The following is a 17,580-nucleotide window of genomic DNA, read 5'->3' on the forward strand; positions in this document are numbered from 1 at the left end:
TTGAGCCACGATCTACGAGCCTGTCACGCCATGGAAATCGTACCAAGCTTTCCGGCAAAGTCTTGGGACCTCAAGACCCGAGCAAAGAAGCCAGCCTCGTGTTCCCCCGCCGCCGTTGACAAAAGCAACACTATCGCTAGTTCACTGCCGGCGTCGCAATGATGCAATCCGTCCACACCTGGCCGCCTTTCCTCGTCTCGCCTCTCGCTCACGCTGGAGCCCTCGACGTTTGGTCGTCGCCGTTACGGCCTTCCATCGAACCACCCATCCTGTTCACCCCCCAGACGATCGCGACTACCCCGGCGGTTTGAGTATACATGTGGCCCACTGTCAAGGTCGGGGGCCCAGATGCGGAGGATCGAACGGGGTGGCATGTGGTGCACTGGTATTAAAGGGACCATATTGGCTACGTATCTCGGTGTTCGGACGCCCCGCCGACTTTGGGAAGCACTCTGCAAGCGGACCAGACAGCTCAAAAGGAGGATCGCCGCATTCCTGGCCCCGGCGGGTTCAAGCCAAGATGCCAACACCACTGCTGTAGAGTGGGCTTTACTCCATTCTCATAGAACCCACGCGCTCTTGGCTGTCTCCCCCCTCATGAGCTCCAGACTGTCCAAGACCGTCTTGGCTCTGGACCAAGAGGCCCATTGGCATTGGCGCCGCCCCAGCACCATCTGCTGAAGCACTGTGAGCAGTCAGCAGCGAGAGAGCGCGTTGGCGAGAGTGAGCAGGGAATCACGTTGCTCAACCCCTCTTGGAAATCTCTCGGCGTCTTGGCCCCATCAGCCTGGGCGCTCTCCAGTTGGCCTTGGATTACATCAAGTCTCGGCGCCAATGGACTTATTGGCGGAGCCAAGACCACAGCCATCTTTCCCAATTTTATCACCCCTCCCTCCATTCAAATTGTCCACATCCATCGGCAGTGCGATCATGGGCGATGCTCGGGCGCACTGCGGCAGGGGGAAGGGGGGATCGGAATGCTGACGCTTCAGGTACCGACTAACACTGGCCGACTGATCTCGAGACGCGATCACAGCACAGCGAGCGCAGCGCAATTTTCCCGGAAACATTCGAAAACGTATTGTGAGCGGACGATATGCAGCCGGAGCTTCTCCTCTCCAAGACGGCAAGGCCTTGTTTCTTGGCCTTGGCCCCGTCTTGGCCGGGCGATTGTGACGATGATCAAGACGACGAGACAACCTTGGGGTTCCTGGGATTCCTGAGCACTGAAACGTTCTCTCCGGTATCCGGGCGCCGGTCTGCCGGAGAACAAGAAAGGGGAAGAAGCAATGGAGCCTTGATGTCAACTGGCGATTACCCGTGCCTACCGAACGAAGACGGCGACTTTTTGCCTCTTGGCGTTTTCCTGCCGGAGACGCATCCCCAATGAGCGTTATACGAAATTGAGAGCATTCTGGGTCGCCAAGCCCCTCACCTTATTAATGTCACTATGCTTCCACCTCGCGATGCCACTGGTGCTCATTATCGTTAACCTGCAGACAGCGGCTATGACCTTGAGAGTGAGCGAGCCAGCCTCGCGTTAGTAGACGATGGCCTCAGGTGCTCGTCGTTGACGGTAACATACATCTCCCGCATGGCCGTGGCGCCAATGATGCGCGGTTGCTCGGAATATCTGCGATCCAGGAAGCCCGCTTGTATGCATCGCGCAGGAAGAGGATGTTGCGTCTCTCAGAGGTTCAGTTCAGTCCAGCCCACTTGGGAGAAAGTAGCTGTAACCCCCCCTCTTCCCCTGATGGCAAGCTGTTTGTTTCCACTTTCACCTCCGCCTCCGCCTCCGTCTATTTCTGTTTCTCACCACTGCTATCCCATCGAACCGATGGCCTTGGGCCTCTTTCCACCCCCTCCCCCCCCCCCCCCCCCCCCCCCCATGAGGATCATGAACCCGGTGGCTCACACCCCATGACACAGACGCCAAGCATCCAGAGTTGCTTCGCTTTTCTCGACCCACGAAGTCGCCGCCAAGGGGGGGGGAGGGGGGGAGGGGGGCGCGAAAGTAAACTTCGCAACCGCGCCGCTCGAAATTTCCCTCAATCAGCGAGGTCGAAGTAAGACGCCCAACGGCGAAAAGAGCCGAACAGGACGCAGGCTGGGGGGGTCCTTCTCACTATATGCCGTGGGTGTGCTGGCCAGCCGTCTGGATCTATGCTCCCTTTACGCGGAACGACAGATACCCTCTGGTGAGGCCTCCCGTTCTGGCAGTGTCGTTAGTTTGCAATCGGAGACTGTTATTTCGAATTTGCGAGGGGGCCGAAAGGACTTTGTTCGTGGCCAAGGAGCAAAAGGCTACCCCCCAAGATCACACCGGCTGAATACAGCAACCCTTGTGGTTGTGAACTGTTTCAAGCTGTTGCTTTGATTGCTACTATGCATCTCTAGGTGTGACATTTCACCACAGTGTTAGACACTTGCCTCGGCTATTGACCAAAAGGGAACATGATGGTATGTTGATGCTTAAGACAGCAGCTTCTACAGGTCGTGTTGCCGTGATGGAACGGCCAAGTCTCATATTAACAAACCCCCAAACGCGCCGGACGCGATCTTGACGTCAAGTCCGAGGCCATCACCATTATGCCAGAAGCGATTGTCTTCCGGGGTCAGGATCAATTTGTACATACTGTTTAGTGAAGGCTCCCAACCCTGTTAATATCCCCGAGGCAGGCCTCTTAGTCACTGGCGTTCTCCGAGCACAGAAAAAGGTCTATACAGTCCACACGACCGTGCCAATGTTAATTATCCATGACTAGCCGTGGTTCGCGAGACTCTATCGCCTCTATCGCAAAACTATTCCTTCATCTGGCGGGCCGCCGCCTCCCCTAGGTGCCCGAAGCTCGGCGCAATCGTCAACTGCATCAATGTGACGTCGACGCTGAAGACGCCGCACTACCGATTGCGAATCTCAATCGTCATGAGCGAATCCATGCCGAAGGAAGCTGGCGGCGCCGAGGTGGAGGTGTCGGCCTTTGCTCCCGTCTTCGTCTGCCATTATTAACGAGGTCAGCACATGCCGGGCAATCTTGCGGGCGAGGAACAGCCCGCTGACGGAGTCGGATGGCCGGTCCCTCACGCGGCACACGAAGTTGCTCTAGACTGCCCGAGCCCGCGTCGGAACCGGACGAAGCTGTCGAGGAACGCGTTAGCCACCGCATAGTTGGCCTGGCCAGCCCGCCCGGTCACGCCGAACATGCTCCCGACCAAGACGAAGAAGTCTTCCCCGCCGTCGCCTCCGTTGCACAGGTCTCGATGCAGGTTCCATGTCCCGGCGATCTTTGGCGCCGTGACCGACTGCCACTCGTTCACCGTCATCCTCGACATTTCGACGTCGGCAAGGACCATGGAGAGGTGGACCACGCCTCCGATTCTTCACGACGATGACTGCGAGATCTTGGGCACGACACCCTGGACAGCGTCCTCGTCAGTGACGTCGCACGCGCAGGCGCGTACCGTGCATCCCATGCCGCGGAGCTCGGTGAGGATCGACGCTTCGTGGGCGGACGTCCCCGCCGATCGAGACAAAATGGCAAGGTTCCAGGCGCCGTGATGGGCCATCCAGCGAATTATAGAGGTGCCGGGACCGCCAATGCCGCCCGCGATGATGTAGAAGCGGTCGGGACGAAAGACGGGCGCCGGCTCGTCTGGGGTCAGGGGTAGTGAGCCCTCCTGGTCGGCTTGCTCGCTGACGAAGTCGACGACGATCTTGCCGATATACGTCCCTTTGGCGAGACACTGGAAAGCCTTCTGGATCTCCTTGCACGGGAATGCGCGCGAGGGCGTAATGGGAGTGAGGACCCTACCTCGGTACAGATAGATGATGCGGTCCAGCAACTGCCCGATCTCTGCACCGTCGAGGATAACGGCCAGTTGCGCCAAGTCGATGCCGATGAAGGCGCGGCTGTCGTCCAGAGGGTCCATGGCCAGCTTGCAACGCGCCGCGGCGTCCCGCTTGTCCAGCTCGATGAAGGTTCCGCTCGGCGCGACGCACCGCCAGGAGGCGTGCAGGAGTTTACCGGACAGCGAGATCAGCACCACATCGACGCCCCATCCCGTCGTGGCCACCATGAGACCTTCCGCAAACGACTCGTCGCGTGAGTTGAAGACCCGGCCGGGGCGGTGGTCTGGGACGTTGAAGGAGGAACATGTACTCCTCGGCCGCGTCCGCCATGAAGGCGGAGTGGTAGGCGTTGTCGACGCACCGACCGGCATCCGGGACAAGAGTTAACGACGTGCTGTCTTGTCCTTTTTCTGCTTTCGGTGTATACTTCGCTAGACGCCGGCCCTAAACAGCTTTCTTCTGCCTGGTACGTCTCAAGAGCTTCTATATAGGATGAAATAGAGACAAAACAAGGTGTTGCAGCAGACAAGTTTACTGCCGACTAAGTTTTGTGAGAAAAAGGTTGACTTCTTCGACGAGTCGGTCCGGTGGTTGGGACTAAATATTTGATTGTTCTTCCCGCCGGCGGACCATCGTCCTCGCTGTAGGATTAACAAGGATCTCGAACCCCCACCGTACCGGCTGCGTCGGCGTCCCAGCCGACAGCTTGAAGTCGTACTAGAGTAGAAAGTGACAAAGGACAATATTGACCTCGTTGACGTCGAAGAATCGGCCGGGACATGCGTACGTCCCATGCCCGAAGCCCATATGATCCGAGGATGTCGTGACCAGCGCTGCCGCATGCTCTTTGTAGGGGTCGCCGCATGCCCGCTTCTTGATGAAACGGTAGCCGTCAAATGCCACGGGATCTTCAAATGTCTCTGGGTCCCACATGGAGTGACAGGACACGGCAACGATGCTGTTCTTTGGGATGAAAGCACCGTTCTTGAAAACAACATCGTCCCGAGCAACACGCTCCATGGATACTGAGATGCGGTCAGCGAGACTCGGGCACTGGACAGACTCCTTCTCGTTCTCGGACGAGGCTTACCAAGATTACGGGTGGTGCATTTGATCACATCCTGCATAGAATCCGAACTCAAGATGGCATATAGCTCGAATCCGGAATATGCAGCCTAAGGATGAAGCTATTCCTGAAAGAAATAGCAACACACTTTCCCTCGAACAATCGACAGCAACTGTCCACGGCAACCCTTTTCATAGTCGGCTCAACACTTAGATGATTGAAAACGTCGTCATGATTGGGACCGCGGCAGAAATCATTCACCTAGCCCTCACCAGCGTCTTGGCTTGGCTGAACCGCATCGTCGCATCAAGCCTCCAAATCACCCGGTTTCTAAGACCATCTGCGGTTATCGTCACGCAGACAACTTGCTTCCTACTGACGGCTTATTGTTTTGTTGAGTTCTGAGTCTGATTTCCCTATCGCGACTACGATGTAGACGACTAACGAGCTTTGGGCCATTGCGTGACCTACGTTGAAGCTGCACTCGGAGGAGGCTTGGACTGTGGCTGGCTCCCTATGGTGATATGATCCCTGTTACCAATTAACTGTGTCACAAATTTCCTAGTGAGGCAAATGTTTACCCCCCACCCAATCCTCCGATACAGTTCCACGGCCGACGGGTCGGGCCAGAGTGGATAAACCCCCGGGGCGCGACGGCTCCGGCCCCGGCGACGCTCGGGGCGACGGATCCGGTTCGCATGGTCCGAGCAGAGACACAACCCCGGATTCACTTTTCTTCATGTCCGCGACGGCCTAAGTTGTGGTCAACAGTCTCTTTCCAATGACGCTCGAGTCATTGTGCTGCGTTTTCCGAACACAAAGGCAATAGGCAAGGGCAGTGCTCAACTAGCCCCACGACGCCCACGATGTCCATGTCCAGGATGGAGGCCGGCATGCCGAGGCCTTGGCGGTAGGCCATGAAAGCGTCCAGGTAGGTGTTTGCGGCGCTGTAGTTGGTCGTGACTTGCTCGCCACGCAACTTCAAGTACCTCGAGTCTCTCGGTGCGGACCGCTGCGTCGACTACCGCTCCGACGCGTGCGTGGACGACGTCCGCGCGTTTATGGGCGGCGACCTGATCCACGCCTGGGATTGATGCGCATCGCTACCGTCCAGTCCGCCCGTATCTGCGCTGCGACAATGTCACGGTCCAAGGGCGGACACTACAGCAGCCTTCTTTTGCTCAACGGGTCGGTGCTGAAAAAGGTGAATCCCAGCATCCATTGCACGACGACGATGGGGTATACAATCTTGGGCGAAGAGTTCTACAAGGAGACAGTCATCGAGCCACGGCCCGAAGACTACATATTTTGTTTGGAGATCTGGGGCATGTGTGAGACTCTCATCCGCGAGAGAAAAGTAAAAACCCCCTCCGCAAATCATCAACATGGTCGAATACCTGTTCACGGACATCTCCAGCTCTCTCGTGTCGCAGGCCGAGAAGAGGTTCGACGGCGATTATGGCTTCTTGTACTTCTCCACGCACGATATCGAGTCCCCGCCGCCTTGTGAACCTCGCCGGGACTCTCAAAAAGGACTGCTAAGACCGCAGCGCGTCCCTCAACGCTCTTGGAGGGATATCACTGTAGACTTCATTACACACCTATCCAAGGTTAGGAGTGTCATGCACGTCCATTGTGTCCTCTCTGAAATTGGCTCTTAATCGACAGTCAACTGCTTTTCTATTTCAAATAAATACAAAGTCTCGAACAGATCTAAGTAGGCCTTTTCTTTCTATAGTAGCAATGACAGCCCAAAAAGACCTTGTTTTCTAGAGGATTATCTATTGCAATTTGCACAACATCAAAAATACAAGTTTAGCGCTACGCGTTCCGAACATGTAAAATAGAGCCCTTGATTTAAACTTGTTTAATGTCTAAACTCTTACTTGAATCGTTATCCTACTTGATGGCTTTAATGGTTTGTAATGATACTCTGTATCTATATGCTACCACTAGGTTGTTACCTATCTGTTTCACTTTACATATCACATGTTTAGTTTGTCTATACAATGCTGCCTATTCCTGCATGCAGCGCCCTTGTTTTCCCAACACAATGACTAGTTCAGATAACCCAACAGCAGCAGGGGGTGGAGTGTATCGATGTGCTGAATATGGTGGCAGAGATGCTTGGCTCGCCAGTTAGCGCATTTTAACAGCGTGCGAATACTCAAAATCATATCGCATGATATCCAATCAGTTGATAAGAGGCTGCATACATACGAGCATGCATACATACAAGCATGCAACTCAGGCTGACCAACCATCCACCGCAGCTACGGCGTCAGCCTGCAGGTCACGGAGGGGTAAACAAGTGACCGGGGAAGACGCCATCTTGCCTCGAAGACGTCAGAAAGTAGAAACTCTTGCGACCAAAGCGCTATCTGCGTCTTCCCGAAACCTCATTGCAGCGGTACATTCGCTGCAGATGATGGACCAGTTCCAGGGCGCACTGAGGCCGGACGATGACCAGATTAGCACCCGCCGCGATGTACACGCTCAGGCTCCCGACGGCTCCAAGTCCGCGGTGCTGGCGCCGTTGCGGGACCCGGGCTTAATGGACTTCTCGGCATATTCGGCCTCTCTAGTCGATCGCAGAGGGGGAAATGCGCATTCGCAATGGTACATCAGCGATTCGCAGCAAAGGTATGTCTGTTATCTTCGTGTTCTTGAACGAAACGGCACGACAAGAAGCGTTTGCTGATCGCGCGAGTTTTTGCAGATGGTCCGATCCCGCAAGACACGCATACGAGAGCGCCGTCGAGACCTTGCGGAACGAGCTGACGACGGACGAATACCAGACCATATGGCTGCGCAACCAAACCTCCATGCAAGACGCCCAAGATGCCGTGGCGAATGCGTTGAAGGAATACCAGGCCAAGACAAAGGGCTCCAGAGTACGGACATGGCTCGCCAGCTGCTCTTCCCGTGTCATGTACTATGGAGGTTCGCCCATCACAGCCCAGGCTTTGGTTTTTTCCCGTGGTAGTATGTGACTCTGATCGCCTACGATCCAGCCATTTTTGATACCTTCTCCCAACACCACCCAGAGTACGTCTCGCTGGCGTGGGGCACACTCAAGTTTCTCTTCATCGTAAGTCGACCCATCATCGCCCGCGGTGGTGCATGCACGCGAGCTCGGGGCTTATTACAGCAGGCTGTGATAAACCACGAGGAACTCCTCGTCGAAATATCCAAGGCGGTATCGAGAATCGCCGATGTGCTGCCTCGGACTGAGCTGCACTCCGTTCTCTACCCTACCCAGCGCATGCAGGATGCCGTCTCCCAGCTGTACGCCAAGATCATAGAGTTCATCATGATGGCCGTCAAGTGGTACAAAAAGGGCAAGCTGGCGCATTCCTTCACAGCAATCACCAAGCCATTCAGCCTTGGCTTCAAACCCATCATTGAGGACATCACCGAGCGTTCGCGGCGTATAGATGAATTGGCCAGCGCGGCCTCCAAAGCAGAGCTCCGAGACCTCCATATCAGCATACACGGCCTCAATAAAACCATTGTGCAGTTGACCGAGATGGTTTCTTGTGAGTCAGCCACTCTACGATTGTCCCCTTCCAGCTCTTTCAACACACAAAGAATTGACAGACGATTAGTTCAGCAGCAGCAACAGGCCCTTTATTCCCAGTCTCTTCTCGGACTCAAGGAAGAGCACAGACAGATGTTCACAAATGGTCAACTCGAAGGAATCCGAACGTCTGTATTGCTCAAAGACACGCCGGCAGCGGAAGACAGCCTAGCCTGGTGCAGATCCATGAGAAACCGCCGTAGACAGAAAGCCCCAACGCAGCTCCCGGTGTCGGAGCTTTCGAAACTGAAGCACTGGGTGTCGGATCCCTCGTCGTCTCTACTCCTTGCGGAGGGCCAAGGCGTGAGGACAAGCTCGCTCGACTTCGCGGCAGACTTCCTCGACACCGTCACCGAGCAGGGCTACCCCGTCCTCTGGGCTCTGCCGTCGACTGTCGGCAGCGTCGGCGAGGATAATACCGGCGGCGCTTCTGTCCAGGGGATTCTCAGGTCGTTGATATCCCAGGCACTGAGCCTGAATCCGGCCGTGTTGAGCGAGGGGGCGAATCCGTTGACCGCAAAGCATTTCAAAACCGCCGCGAGCATACAGCAGTGGTTCAAGCTGTTGGAGCGCTGCGTTTCGAGTCTTGCGCGGCTTTTCATCGTTCTAGATATCAGGGCCATCCAAGCCGCTGTAGAGCACGAGGAGTCGGAGACGCAACATTTCACAACCAGTGACTTCGTGGAGCGAGTTTCGCAGCTGGTCGCGCAGAGAAGCCACGGAGGTCTCAAGATTGTCATCGTGTCTTGGAGATTCAACATGGCTACCTCCATGGACCCCGACGAAGTGTTTAGGGGCATGCAGATTTCCACCGACAGAGGCCGGAAAGTGGAAAGGCTGATGAAGCAACCGAAGTTCCGAGCCCTGTTCAAGAGGAGACACCACATGTTCAGCGAGAGATTCAAGTCTTCTGTCAATGTAGCACCAGTAGAGTGAACTCGGAACCTTCTTGCTACTATCAACCAATACTCCAAGCTTATTCCACATGATACACTTGTTACAATGTTGAAAGACAGTCAGGCCAGACCCGGGCTGGTCTCTGATAGGCTTTGATTACCAATGGTTGAGCTGCATGGTTTCACTTCTATGAGGCACAAGAGATCAAATTACACAATCTATGGAGAATGCATGTCAGCACCTAGTGCATTATTCTTCGTCGTGGTCGAATGAACTGATCCAAGATGACAGGGGTATATGCAGTGATGCATCAGCTTGTCTTCCAATCACGTGTGCAAAAGGGAGAGACTGCTGCCTCCCAGCCTGATCCGTTTGTGCATTCCAAAACCCCTCTTCGTCCCACCAGGCTCCCGGAGAAAACGTGAGGTGTCTCCCTTCTTCGCTCTCATCTCTGCCGTCTCCGTCTCATTTTTCCCCCACTTTCATAAGAAAGGGTTCTGGAAAAAGAGAAACATGGCGCCGAACCCCAGTTTAACCGCCTCGGTGGCAGAGGGCGGCGTTGATCACAGCCAAGAAGTCTCCTCTTCCAAGGGCAAAGATTCCGCCAACAAGTTCGAAGATGAAACTGAAAACATAAACGACGACTCTGATGATTCTGGAGGCGGCAGTCGTTCAGACGCCTCATCGGTCAGCAGCAATGGTGGTGGCAGCGGTCTCTTCATCAGCTCTACTATCTCGAGAGACGACACACTGAGCAAGGTTTCCAAGAAGCGTGGCATGTTATCAAAGTTGAATGACCAATTCAATGATGGAAGTACGTGAGAGCCCTTGCAGTTTGACAAGGGTCTAACAAGATGCTGATCTATTCTGTACCTTCCAGCTCTCCAACTGAACAACTCAAACGTCTTCAGGGACACACGGGGAGTAGGCTATGGCATGTCTGAATTGATCCCACCACCCCCAATAGAACGACCTCGAAGGCTACCTCTTATGGTGCCTCCCGGTCCACGTTATCGACCACCCGGGCGGTTCCGACCACCAGTCGGCAAGCCACTCCCGGCTCACATTCTACCTCCGGGCCCAACAGCGCCCCTGGACTATCCTGCGGGCCTCCCCCCTCGTATGCTCCAAAGCCAATTGATGTTGCCGAGATACCCATCAGCAAAGAGTTCGAATACCAGATGGCGCCGACAACTGCTACGAAAGCGAGGGCCCATTCTCGGCTCAAAGAGTAACGAAACCCAGGCATCCGGTTCTAATTCGGAACTCCCGCTTTCTGAACACGCATTCACGCAATTGAAGAATCCGGTAGAAACACCGCGTGTGACGGTAAGTTCCTCTGATGTTGCTGGATTATACACCAATGAGGACATGGTCCCATCATCGATGGAACACCCTGGAAGTGATGAAAGCAGGAAATCGGCAAGCCATGAACAGCTGAAATATAAAGCTGCATTCGCCGACACCCCGGAGGCTTCTGTTCAGTCGGATAGTCAGGATAATGATGCAAGCCACTTGCAACAAGTTGCAGAAGTTCATGCACTCGACAAGAAGAATAGGCCCCAAAGAAAGCCAGGACTCGCCGAGTCACTGAGTTACCTCACAGAACAACATCTCAACATCGACTTGCTGGATGATAACCAGGAGGTCTCGCGGTTCATCTCGTATCTCTTTGACACGATCCAAATGTTGGAGAATCAGATTCGATACAACGCCGCCGATTCTTCCAGTAGTTCGGGCAGTGATTCCGAAGACGACCACGAGTCCGTCGGGCCGCCCGTTCCCCGGTGCCGCGTCGTTCACCGGATCTTCTGCACGAACTCGTTACACGCTCATGACGGAGACATGTACGAAGACGAACCGCGACGTGCCAGTGCTTCTTCCAACGGCGACTCGGGACTCGAAGCCCAAGTCGAGATCATCAATCTGCGTGCGTACCTGAGTAGCCACCCCGAGGTCTGTTTTGTCGTCATCAAAGAACACAACTGCGCGCTCGACGCAAGGTCCGCGGCGATTCGCGTGTGGACCTCGGGCAAGTCAGGCGTCACTTCGGAGAGGTCAGAGAGACTGCGGATCGTGTCGCCCTTGATCCAGAAGGCCTTGGCGCAGGTCGCAGAGTTTCAAATCTACGACGAACCCGGCGACCGGGAATTCGACGAGCCCACAGAGATGGATGCGCCGTACTTGTTTCTCTTCCATCACCGGGCACAGCTCGCCGCGCTGGCAAAGCAAGAAACATACACAGCGGTCCTCTCACCTCTTTTGGAGTTTCTGAAAGACAACTACGAGCAGGAGTACCAAGAGGCAGAGGACATGTTCCGCCAGGGCTACGTAAACGCCCTTCATCTCGACAAGCTCTTTAAGCCAAACCAGATGGTCATCAACTGCAAGAACCCAGAAGCGCTGGAGGCCTTTGTCCTGAAAAAATATACAACAGTGGAAAAGAACAAGATCTATTTCCGCGGCTGGACCTGGCAGTACAACGGTACCGATCTGTCGAGAACAAACCTCCATAGTAAGATGGACTTGGTCTCTGAAGAAAAGACGAGAATATCGGATTTGAACATTCATCCCACCAAGTTCGCCCGGGATGAGAACATCAAGAGACTCACTTCTAGAGGCATGAAATTCTGGGATATGAAAGGCCAGGTATACACCAGTTACACGGGGTGGGACAAAGGCCGTGAACATTACTACGTTGGTCACTCCCTCTCGTACCGGTTTCGGTAATATTCATGGGTTTGTTTGTACTAAACAAACCAACCACAGTCTGGTGCAAGATTCATGGTAGACACGGCCACATACCAGCTCATGCATCGGGGTTCATTGTCAGGGGCTCACGAAGACCCTCAACCGTACAAGTTTGACACATGGCCTACGAAGATTGGCCCACGGGACGAACTGCCCGTCAGCACCGTCATGCTCCTGCCAGCGACCACTTACGGATTCAATCTCCACGAGAAGAAATGGGGTAAATCCGGCGTTTCCCCCCCCCCCATAACGCCCTCGCTGAGTCGTGCTGACCCGTAGATAGTCAATCTCAACATTGAAAACCTGCACCCCGTCGACTGGAACAAGAAAGCCTTCGACCGCCTGGTCCTCGAACCAAAGACGAAGGAGATGATATACGCCCTCGTTGACGTTCAGACATCAGCAAAGAAGATGGACGATATCATTACGGGAAAGGGCAATGGCTTGATTGTGCTCCTGCACGGAAGCCCGGGCACAGGCAAGACGCTGACGGCGGAGAGGTGAGTTGACTGCAAGATTGTCCATCGTTACCAGAGAGCCAAACAGCCAATAGCTAACAATCACCCAGTGTGGCTGAAATCGCGGAAAAGCCGCTGTATCGAGTCACGTGCGGCGACATTGGTATCGATGCCCGTGACGTGGAAAAGTACTTGCAGACGGTCATGTACTTAGGGAAAATTTGGGACTGTGGTAGGTCGGCATTCCTGGCTTCCAATCCGGAGTTGTTCTGTTAATGGCAAAGGCAGTTCTGCTTCTTGACGAAGCCGACGTGTTCTTGGAAGAAAGAACTATGGCAGATCTGCAGCGAAACAGTCTCGTCTCGGGTGAGTATTTAATCACATATTAACGGGAGATCTTGGTTGATTTCGACCGGACCAGCCCCCCCTCCCCCCCTTCCTACTAACGAAGCGTCGCTAGTGTTCCTACGCATCCTCGAGTACTACGAGGGAATTCTCATCCTCACCTCGAACCGGGTCGGCACGTTCGACGAAGCGTTCAAGTCGCGCATCCAGGTGGCGATCCACTACGACGACCTGACAAAGAAGTCGCGCAAGGCCATCTGGCGCAACTTCTTCGACATGATCGAGGAGTCGAGCGACGAGGACGCCAACATGCCCGAGCTGGAGAGGCGGCTCGACCAGCTGGCGCAGGAGGAGATGAACGGGCGGCAGATCAGGAACGCCCTGCTCACGTCCCGCCAGCTGGCGAAGCACCGCAACGAGCGGCTGGACTGGGAGCATCTCAGCCAGGTGATGAAGACGTCGGCCGCTTTCAACAAGTACCTGAAAGCAGTCCGCGGGCACAGCGACGAGCAATGGGCCCGAGAGGAGATGTTGAGGTGATCTCGGTCGGGCTTCATCGCCTTGGCTGTTCCTTATGAGAATGCAAAAAGCACCGGCTGTCCCAACCAAGAGTCTATACGTTTGAAGTAACAAGCATGGGAACCAAGCTTAAATCGAGAATAGAGGGCTCTACTACACATTACACAACTACAATAAAGTGTATGCTCTGAAATGCTACCCTTCCTGTGATTATAGGAGACAGAATTGAGATACTGGATTTTTTTTTTTTGTGAAAGTTGTAAGATCTGGAGTCAGATACGTGAATCTACTTAAATAGTGTGGTTATAAATTGCTAATATGTCGCTCAGGTGCGGCCGAATCACCCGCCGCTTCAATGTTGCATGATTTGGGAGGGTGAGAGTGAGTTGAGTAAATATCTAGGGATTGGACTTCCTAGTACTTCTACTTTGGGCGGGCGCTAGTTACTAACTAGCCTTTGATTGTGAAATATAGTCTTTAGTCAGCCCCCGCTCTCCTCTTAGCAGTTTCAGTGTTAAGACAAAGTTGAGAGGATAACATATTAAAGTACATTAAAATTATCCTGCCAAACAGTCCAAGTGCGCCAGACCCAGCTCCTCTACCAAGAGGCAAGTATCTCACCGACTACCTGCTCAAGGCTAGCCTTCTCCAAGCCCAGTTTCTCGTCCCAGAGCCCCCATGGTCTGCTGTCGCCCATTCCCCGTTTGCCGCAAGTCCCAGCCCAGATCAAGTCCTTGACACCGCTCTTGTCACCATCTTCAAGCTTTTTCTGGCCAGCAGCAATAATCGACTCCGAGTCCATATTCTCAGTAGTCCACTTCTGGCCCTGGACTTTCTCGAATGCTGCCAGAACATCCGTCTGGCTAACGTGGAATTCTCCGATATAGACGTATTGGTTCTTTGTCTGTTCGGCTTGGTCGAGGCATGCAAGAACAGCTTTGGCAATGTAATGTAGGTTGGAAGCCGTAAGGACCGTCGTGCCGCCATCAACAAGACGTGCAGTCTTCGTGATTGGGTCGAGGCCCAACACCCCGCCTTTCACAGCCCAGTCGAAAAACAAACCGGTGACGATGCTTGTCCAAGAGATTTGAGACTCTTTCGTTCGGAGGTAGTCGACAGTCGCTGCCTTCGCTGGCACAACATGAAGCTTCAGGTCGACAAACCTGGGATCCCGAGAGGGAGGCCCGAACTCGCTAGGGAAGAACCTTTTGACGCCGGCGGCTATGGCGGCATCAATGAAGATGTTTTGGTTGCCGGTTGCGAAGGGTTCAACCATGCAGATCACCACGTCCTGGCCCTCCATTGCAAGTTGGATTTCAGCCTGCTTGCTGTAGTCTGCCTTGAAAACTGGTACGCCTTCTGGAAAGACCGAGGTAGACTCCTTGCGGGCTAGGACGCTGACTTTGTACGAAGGAATAGCTAGGAGTGCCTCAAGTACAGGCAAGCCCAGGTTTCCGCCGGCCTAGAGATCAGTGAGTAAAACACTCTTGTGGCGGAGCCGGACCACCGATGGTCAGAACAAGTGATGAAACCTACGCCAATGAGAAGAATGTTCTTGAGAGAAGTCATGGTTGACGGTGATCCAAGAGGTAATGAATACTATTGATTGGGTTTTATTCGATGGCTTTTGCTGATGCTCAATTGAGGTGAGTTGATGATAGTCTCGGGATACGTGCTCTATATTTGTACTGTAGCACAGGACTGGAAACGGCTCTTTGACTACAAGCTCCGCTTTTCACCTTGCCGGTTTACATGACAAGGTTGATAGTTTCTAAGCAGCACGCTCTCTCCGTATCACTAATCGAAAGCAACTACTCTATTACTACCACTCCCGTGAAACGATAATTCGTCCGCCGCAACGCTCAAAATTTTTATAAGCTAAGTCCGCTCCATTACGCAACGCCTAGACTCGATTACCGAACCGACAGTCAATGCAGTTCTTACCAAGCACATTTGAGTTCTTAGTTTATGTTTGTCATTCTAGAGCAGACCTAAGTCCCTATTAATGTGCACATCGAGTTTCCTCGGCAGTGTAAGCCTCGCCTACGTCTCCTCGCATCCTGATAACCAAATCTCATGCCCGTTGCCTTCTTTACAGGCTAGGCTGACGAGGAATTTACACAATGAAGCCGCTCCAGCAAGCCACCACGCCAGCCCTGTGAAGCCGTGTGAAGAGCCGTAGCTATACACCCATGTCGACAATGGGGAAGCAATAGCACGGACCATAGGCGTGGTTAAGTATGAGATGCTGTTGGTGCGAGCTGGTACAGAAGGATGGGGTGAAGCGCTGCGCGGTAGCTGAGTTAGCCATCGTTGTACTTTGACAAAACAAATAAAAAAGTTTTTTGAAATATGCCATGCCACTCACAAGTTGGTGAGTATGAGCTGCGAGGGCGCGGTAAACGTTGAACAACCCACCATGAGGGCATGACGGCAATGTACGGCACCGCCGCATAGAAGTGGCGGATGAATCCAAAAGCCACGCAGCTGATCACTTTGAAGCTAACATCAGCGGAGAAGATTTTTCAATATCCACTGTTTTCGAGACTCACTTACGAGACCCAGTCATCCCAATCAGCAGAACCAGTTTCCTCACCCCTCTTGATGAGTCGGCCAGCCTGCCGAGGAAAAGAGATGAAATGCATTGGCTGATGATGAAAGCCGTCTACAGTGTAGCAGACTGACATCTGAAAGGAAACCCTCGTCTTCGGTCTGGTCGCCGTCGACGAAGTCCTGCACCCGCGATACCCGGATGTGGACGTCCGGCGACCGACCGACTTCTCCGACTGTATCTGCGCTCCGAACACATCCCCGAGGTCGCTCGCGGGCGCGGGTGCGCCTTCGACGGCCTGTTGTTCCACTGGGTCCCCGAGGAGCGCCTCGAGGACAAAGGAAAACCGCGCGCTCCTCCGCGAGTTCGAGAATGACGGGCCCTGGCATCGCTACATCGACGAGGAGGGTAAACACGAGATACCGCAGGGCAATCAAGTCTTCAAGGCGGCGTGGATGACCCGGCGGGAACACATCATCCACTGCAAATACGTACTGGGACAGACTCTTTTATGGGTAAATGCCATATGACGCTGATGGCATGACCGTAAAGAAGTCGCTCACAACAAAGCTATGTCATGAAAGGATGGGATCCGCCATTTAACCACACCCACACCTTGCACTGCGCGTGGTATCTGTTTGACACAATTATGTCGGTGCATCCCTTCCTTGTCGAGACGCCCAGAACTGACCGAGAACCCGTGATAAGTCCTGCAAAGGATCTCGTCCGGGCCTGCATTCAGCGATAGACATGACTCAGAACTTTTATTTGCTGAGCTTCCTGGACTTGACCCATTAACCACACTTTTCGAACCTTCTGCTTCTCCGGGTGACTTGGTCAATGGCTACAAGGTCTTGTTGTTGGATTGATCGACCGTCACAGAGCAAAATCGGCCAGTGGTGGACCACGTGATGCAGCAGTCTCCAAAAGCTTCGATGGCAAGAGTCAGCTGAGAATACATGAGTATTAATAGCCGTGAGATGGTTCAGTGAAGCCTATAATAATTAAGAAAAGAATATAGTAGATAGGGATTCGTTCTCTATTATCTGAACCCTCCCTTTCAGGAGCTCACCGGATTTCTCGTCGAGCTCATGTCTCACCCTTTTGAAGAGGTTGAACTCAGTACCATCTGCAGTGCTTCTAACCGGCAGTCTTCGTGAACAAACAGACACCAAGCCTTCGTAAAGCTCACCCGTATGGGATGACTACGACGGCTCGAGGATGAGCGATTTCTTTTGGATTTGCGCATGGGAGACAGGCTCCTGGGGGCTCTTTCATCCTACTCTCCAATCGAAAATGTAAGTCCCTGTGACGGTGTAGTGTGGCTTTCCGGAGCATCGTTTCGACCTGAGGAAGTTATTGTAACTGAACGATATTCTCGTCGTTGTGGAAGCCGGTGAAATCCTGGCTGTGCCTCAAAAACCCATATCTGTGCTCATCCAAGGTGTAATGTTCCTCATTATCTCGAACATCGTAAAAAGGGATCTCAGAGACTCTTTCCAGTTCCACATTGGTGAAATGGCCGAACCACGTAACAACCAGTAGCTTTTGTTACAGCAGTGC

The 17,580-nt window shown here is 53.6% G+C and overlaps 9 protein-coding genes across 9 annotated transcripts; 5 read left to right on the forward strand and 4 right to left on the reverse strand.

Annotated features, from left to right (window-relative positions):
• Window positions 1-348: 348 nt before the first annotated feature.
• On the forward strand, window positions 349-1,176 carry CDEST_01118 (uncharacterized protein; the record flags this gene model as incomplete). Its single annotated transcript, XM_062917277.1, has 3 exons — window positions 349-585; window positions 609-1,083; window positions 1,124-1,176. The coding sequence occupies 3 exons, from the start codon at window positions 349-351 to the stop codon at window positions 1,174-1,176; spliced, it is 765 nt and encodes a 254-aa protein (XP_062773328.1).
• Window positions 1,177-1,981: 805 nt separating this feature from the next.
• Window positions 1,982-3,366, reverse strand: CDEST_01119 (Putative polyketide synthase, ketoreductase domain, NAD(P)-binding domain superfamily). Its single transcript, XM_062917278.1, has one exon. It carries the CDS (start codon window positions 3,352-3,354, stop codon window positions 3,082-3,084), a length of 273 nt encoding a protein of 90 aa, XP_062773329.1. The 5' UTR covers window positions 3,355-3,366; the 3' UTR covers window positions 1,982-3,081.
• Window position 3,367: 1 nt separating this feature from the next.
• Window positions 3,368-4,416, reverse strand: CDEST_01120 (Putative polyketide synthase, ketoreductase domain, polyketide synthase, enoylreductase). The gene has a single exon (XM_062917279.1). The coding sequence runs from the start codon at window positions 4,219-4,221 to the stop codon at window positions 3,382-3,384; it is 840 nt and encodes a 279-aa protein (XP_062773330.1). The 5' UTR covers window positions 4,222-4,416; the 3' UTR covers window positions 3,368-3,381.
• Window positions 4,417-4,567: 151 nt separating this feature from the next.
• Window positions 4,568-4,870, reverse strand: CDEST_01121 (Putative cytochrome P450; the record flags this gene model as incomplete). The annotated part of the gene is made up of 1 exon (XM_062917280.1): window positions 4,568-4,870. The coding sequence occupies one exon, from the start codon at window positions 4,868-4,870 to the stop codon at window positions 4,568-4,570; it is 303 nt and encodes a 100-aa protein (XP_062773331.1).
• A 1,139-nt stretch (window positions 4,871-6,009) lies between these two features.
• On the forward strand, window positions 6,010-6,426 carry CDEST_01122 (uncharacterized protein; the record flags this gene model as incomplete). The annotated part of the gene is made up of 1 exon (XM_062917281.1): window positions 6,010-6,426. One exon carries the CDS (start codon window positions 6,010-6,012, stop codon window positions 6,424-6,426), a length of 417 nt encoding a protein of 138 aa, XP_062773332.1.
• An 841-nt stretch (window positions 6,427-7,267) lies between these two features.
• Window positions 7,268-9,432, forward strand: CDEST_01123 (uncharacterized protein; the record flags this gene model as incomplete). The annotated part of the gene is made up of 3 exons (XM_062917282.1): window positions 7,268-7,859; window positions 7,931-8,455; window positions 8,525-9,432. Exons 1-3 carry the CDS (start codon window positions 7,520-7,522, stop codon window positions 9,430-9,432), a joined length of 1,773 nt encoding a protein of 590 aa, XP_062773333.1. The 5' UTR covers window positions 7,268-7,519.
• A 375-nt stretch (window positions 9,433-9,807) lies between these two features.
• CDEST_01124 (Putative AAA+ ATPase domain, ATPase, AAA-type, core) lies at window positions 9,808-13,632 on the forward strand. The gene is made up of 7 exons (XM_062917283.1): window positions 9,808-10,207; window positions 10,274-12,090; window positions 12,163-12,364; window positions 12,428-12,644; window positions 12,713-12,834; window positions 12,891-12,968; window positions 13,063-13,632. The coding sequence occupies exons 1-7, from the start codon at window positions 9,907-9,909 to the stop codon at window positions 13,485-13,487; spliced, it is 3,162 nt and encodes a 1,053-aa protein (XP_062773334.1). The 5' UTR covers window positions 9,808-9,906; the 3' UTR covers window positions 13,488-13,632.
• Window positions 13,633-14,064: 432 nt separating this feature from the next.
• CDEST_01125 (Putative NmrA-like domain, NAD(P)-binding domain superfamily) lies at window positions 14,065-15,035 on the reverse strand (the record flags this gene model as incomplete). Its single annotated transcript, XM_062917284.1, has 2 exons — window positions 14,065-14,928; window positions 15,003-15,035. 2 exons carry the CDS (start codon window positions 15,033-15,035, stop codon window positions 14,065-14,067), a joined length of 897 nt encoding a protein of 298 aa, XP_062773335.1.
• Window positions 15,036-15,846: 811 nt separating this feature from the next.
• On the forward strand, window positions 15,847-16,547 carry CDEST_01126 (uncharacterized protein; the record flags this gene model as incomplete). Its single annotated transcript, XM_062917285.1, has 2 exons — window positions 15,847-15,864; window positions 16,161-16,547. 2 exons carry the CDS (start codon window positions 15,847-15,849, stop codon window positions 16,545-16,547), a joined length of 405 nt encoding a protein of 134 aa, XP_062773336.1.
• Window positions 16,548-17,580: the final 1,033 nt, after the last annotated feature.

The sequence above is a fragment of the Colletotrichum destructivum genome, chromosome 1, assembly GCF_034447905.1.
Source record: "Colletotrichum destructivum chromosome 1, complete sequence".
Classification (NCBI taxonomy): domain Eukaryota; kingdom Fungi; phylum Ascomycota; class Sordariomycetes; order Glomerellales; family Glomerellaceae; genus Colletotrichum; species Colletotrichum destructivum.

Excerpts from the sequence above, each read along its gene's own strand:
- CDEST_01119 (XM_062917278.1), bottom strand. The coding sequence starts at position 3,354 with ATGGTCCTTGCCGACGTCGAAATGTCGAGGATGACGGTGAACGAGTGG.
- CDEST_01120 (XM_062917279.1), bottom strand. The coding sequence starts at position 4,221 with ATGCCGGTCGGTGCGTCGACAACGCCTACCACTCCGCCTTCATGGCGG.
- CDEST_01124 (XM_062917283.1), top strand. The coding sequence starts at position 9,907 with ATGGCGCCGAACCCCAGTTTAACCGCCTCGGTGGCAGAGGGCGGCGTT. Across the intron at positions 12,091-12,162 it reads AAGGCCGTGAACATTACTAC|TCTGGTGCAAGATTCATGGT; the intron begins GTTGGTCACTCC and ends AACCAACCACAG. Across the intron at positions 12,645-12,712 it reads AAGACGCTGACGGCGGAGAG|TGTGGCTGAAATCGCGGAAA; the intron begins GTGAGTTGACTG and ends ACAATCACCCAG.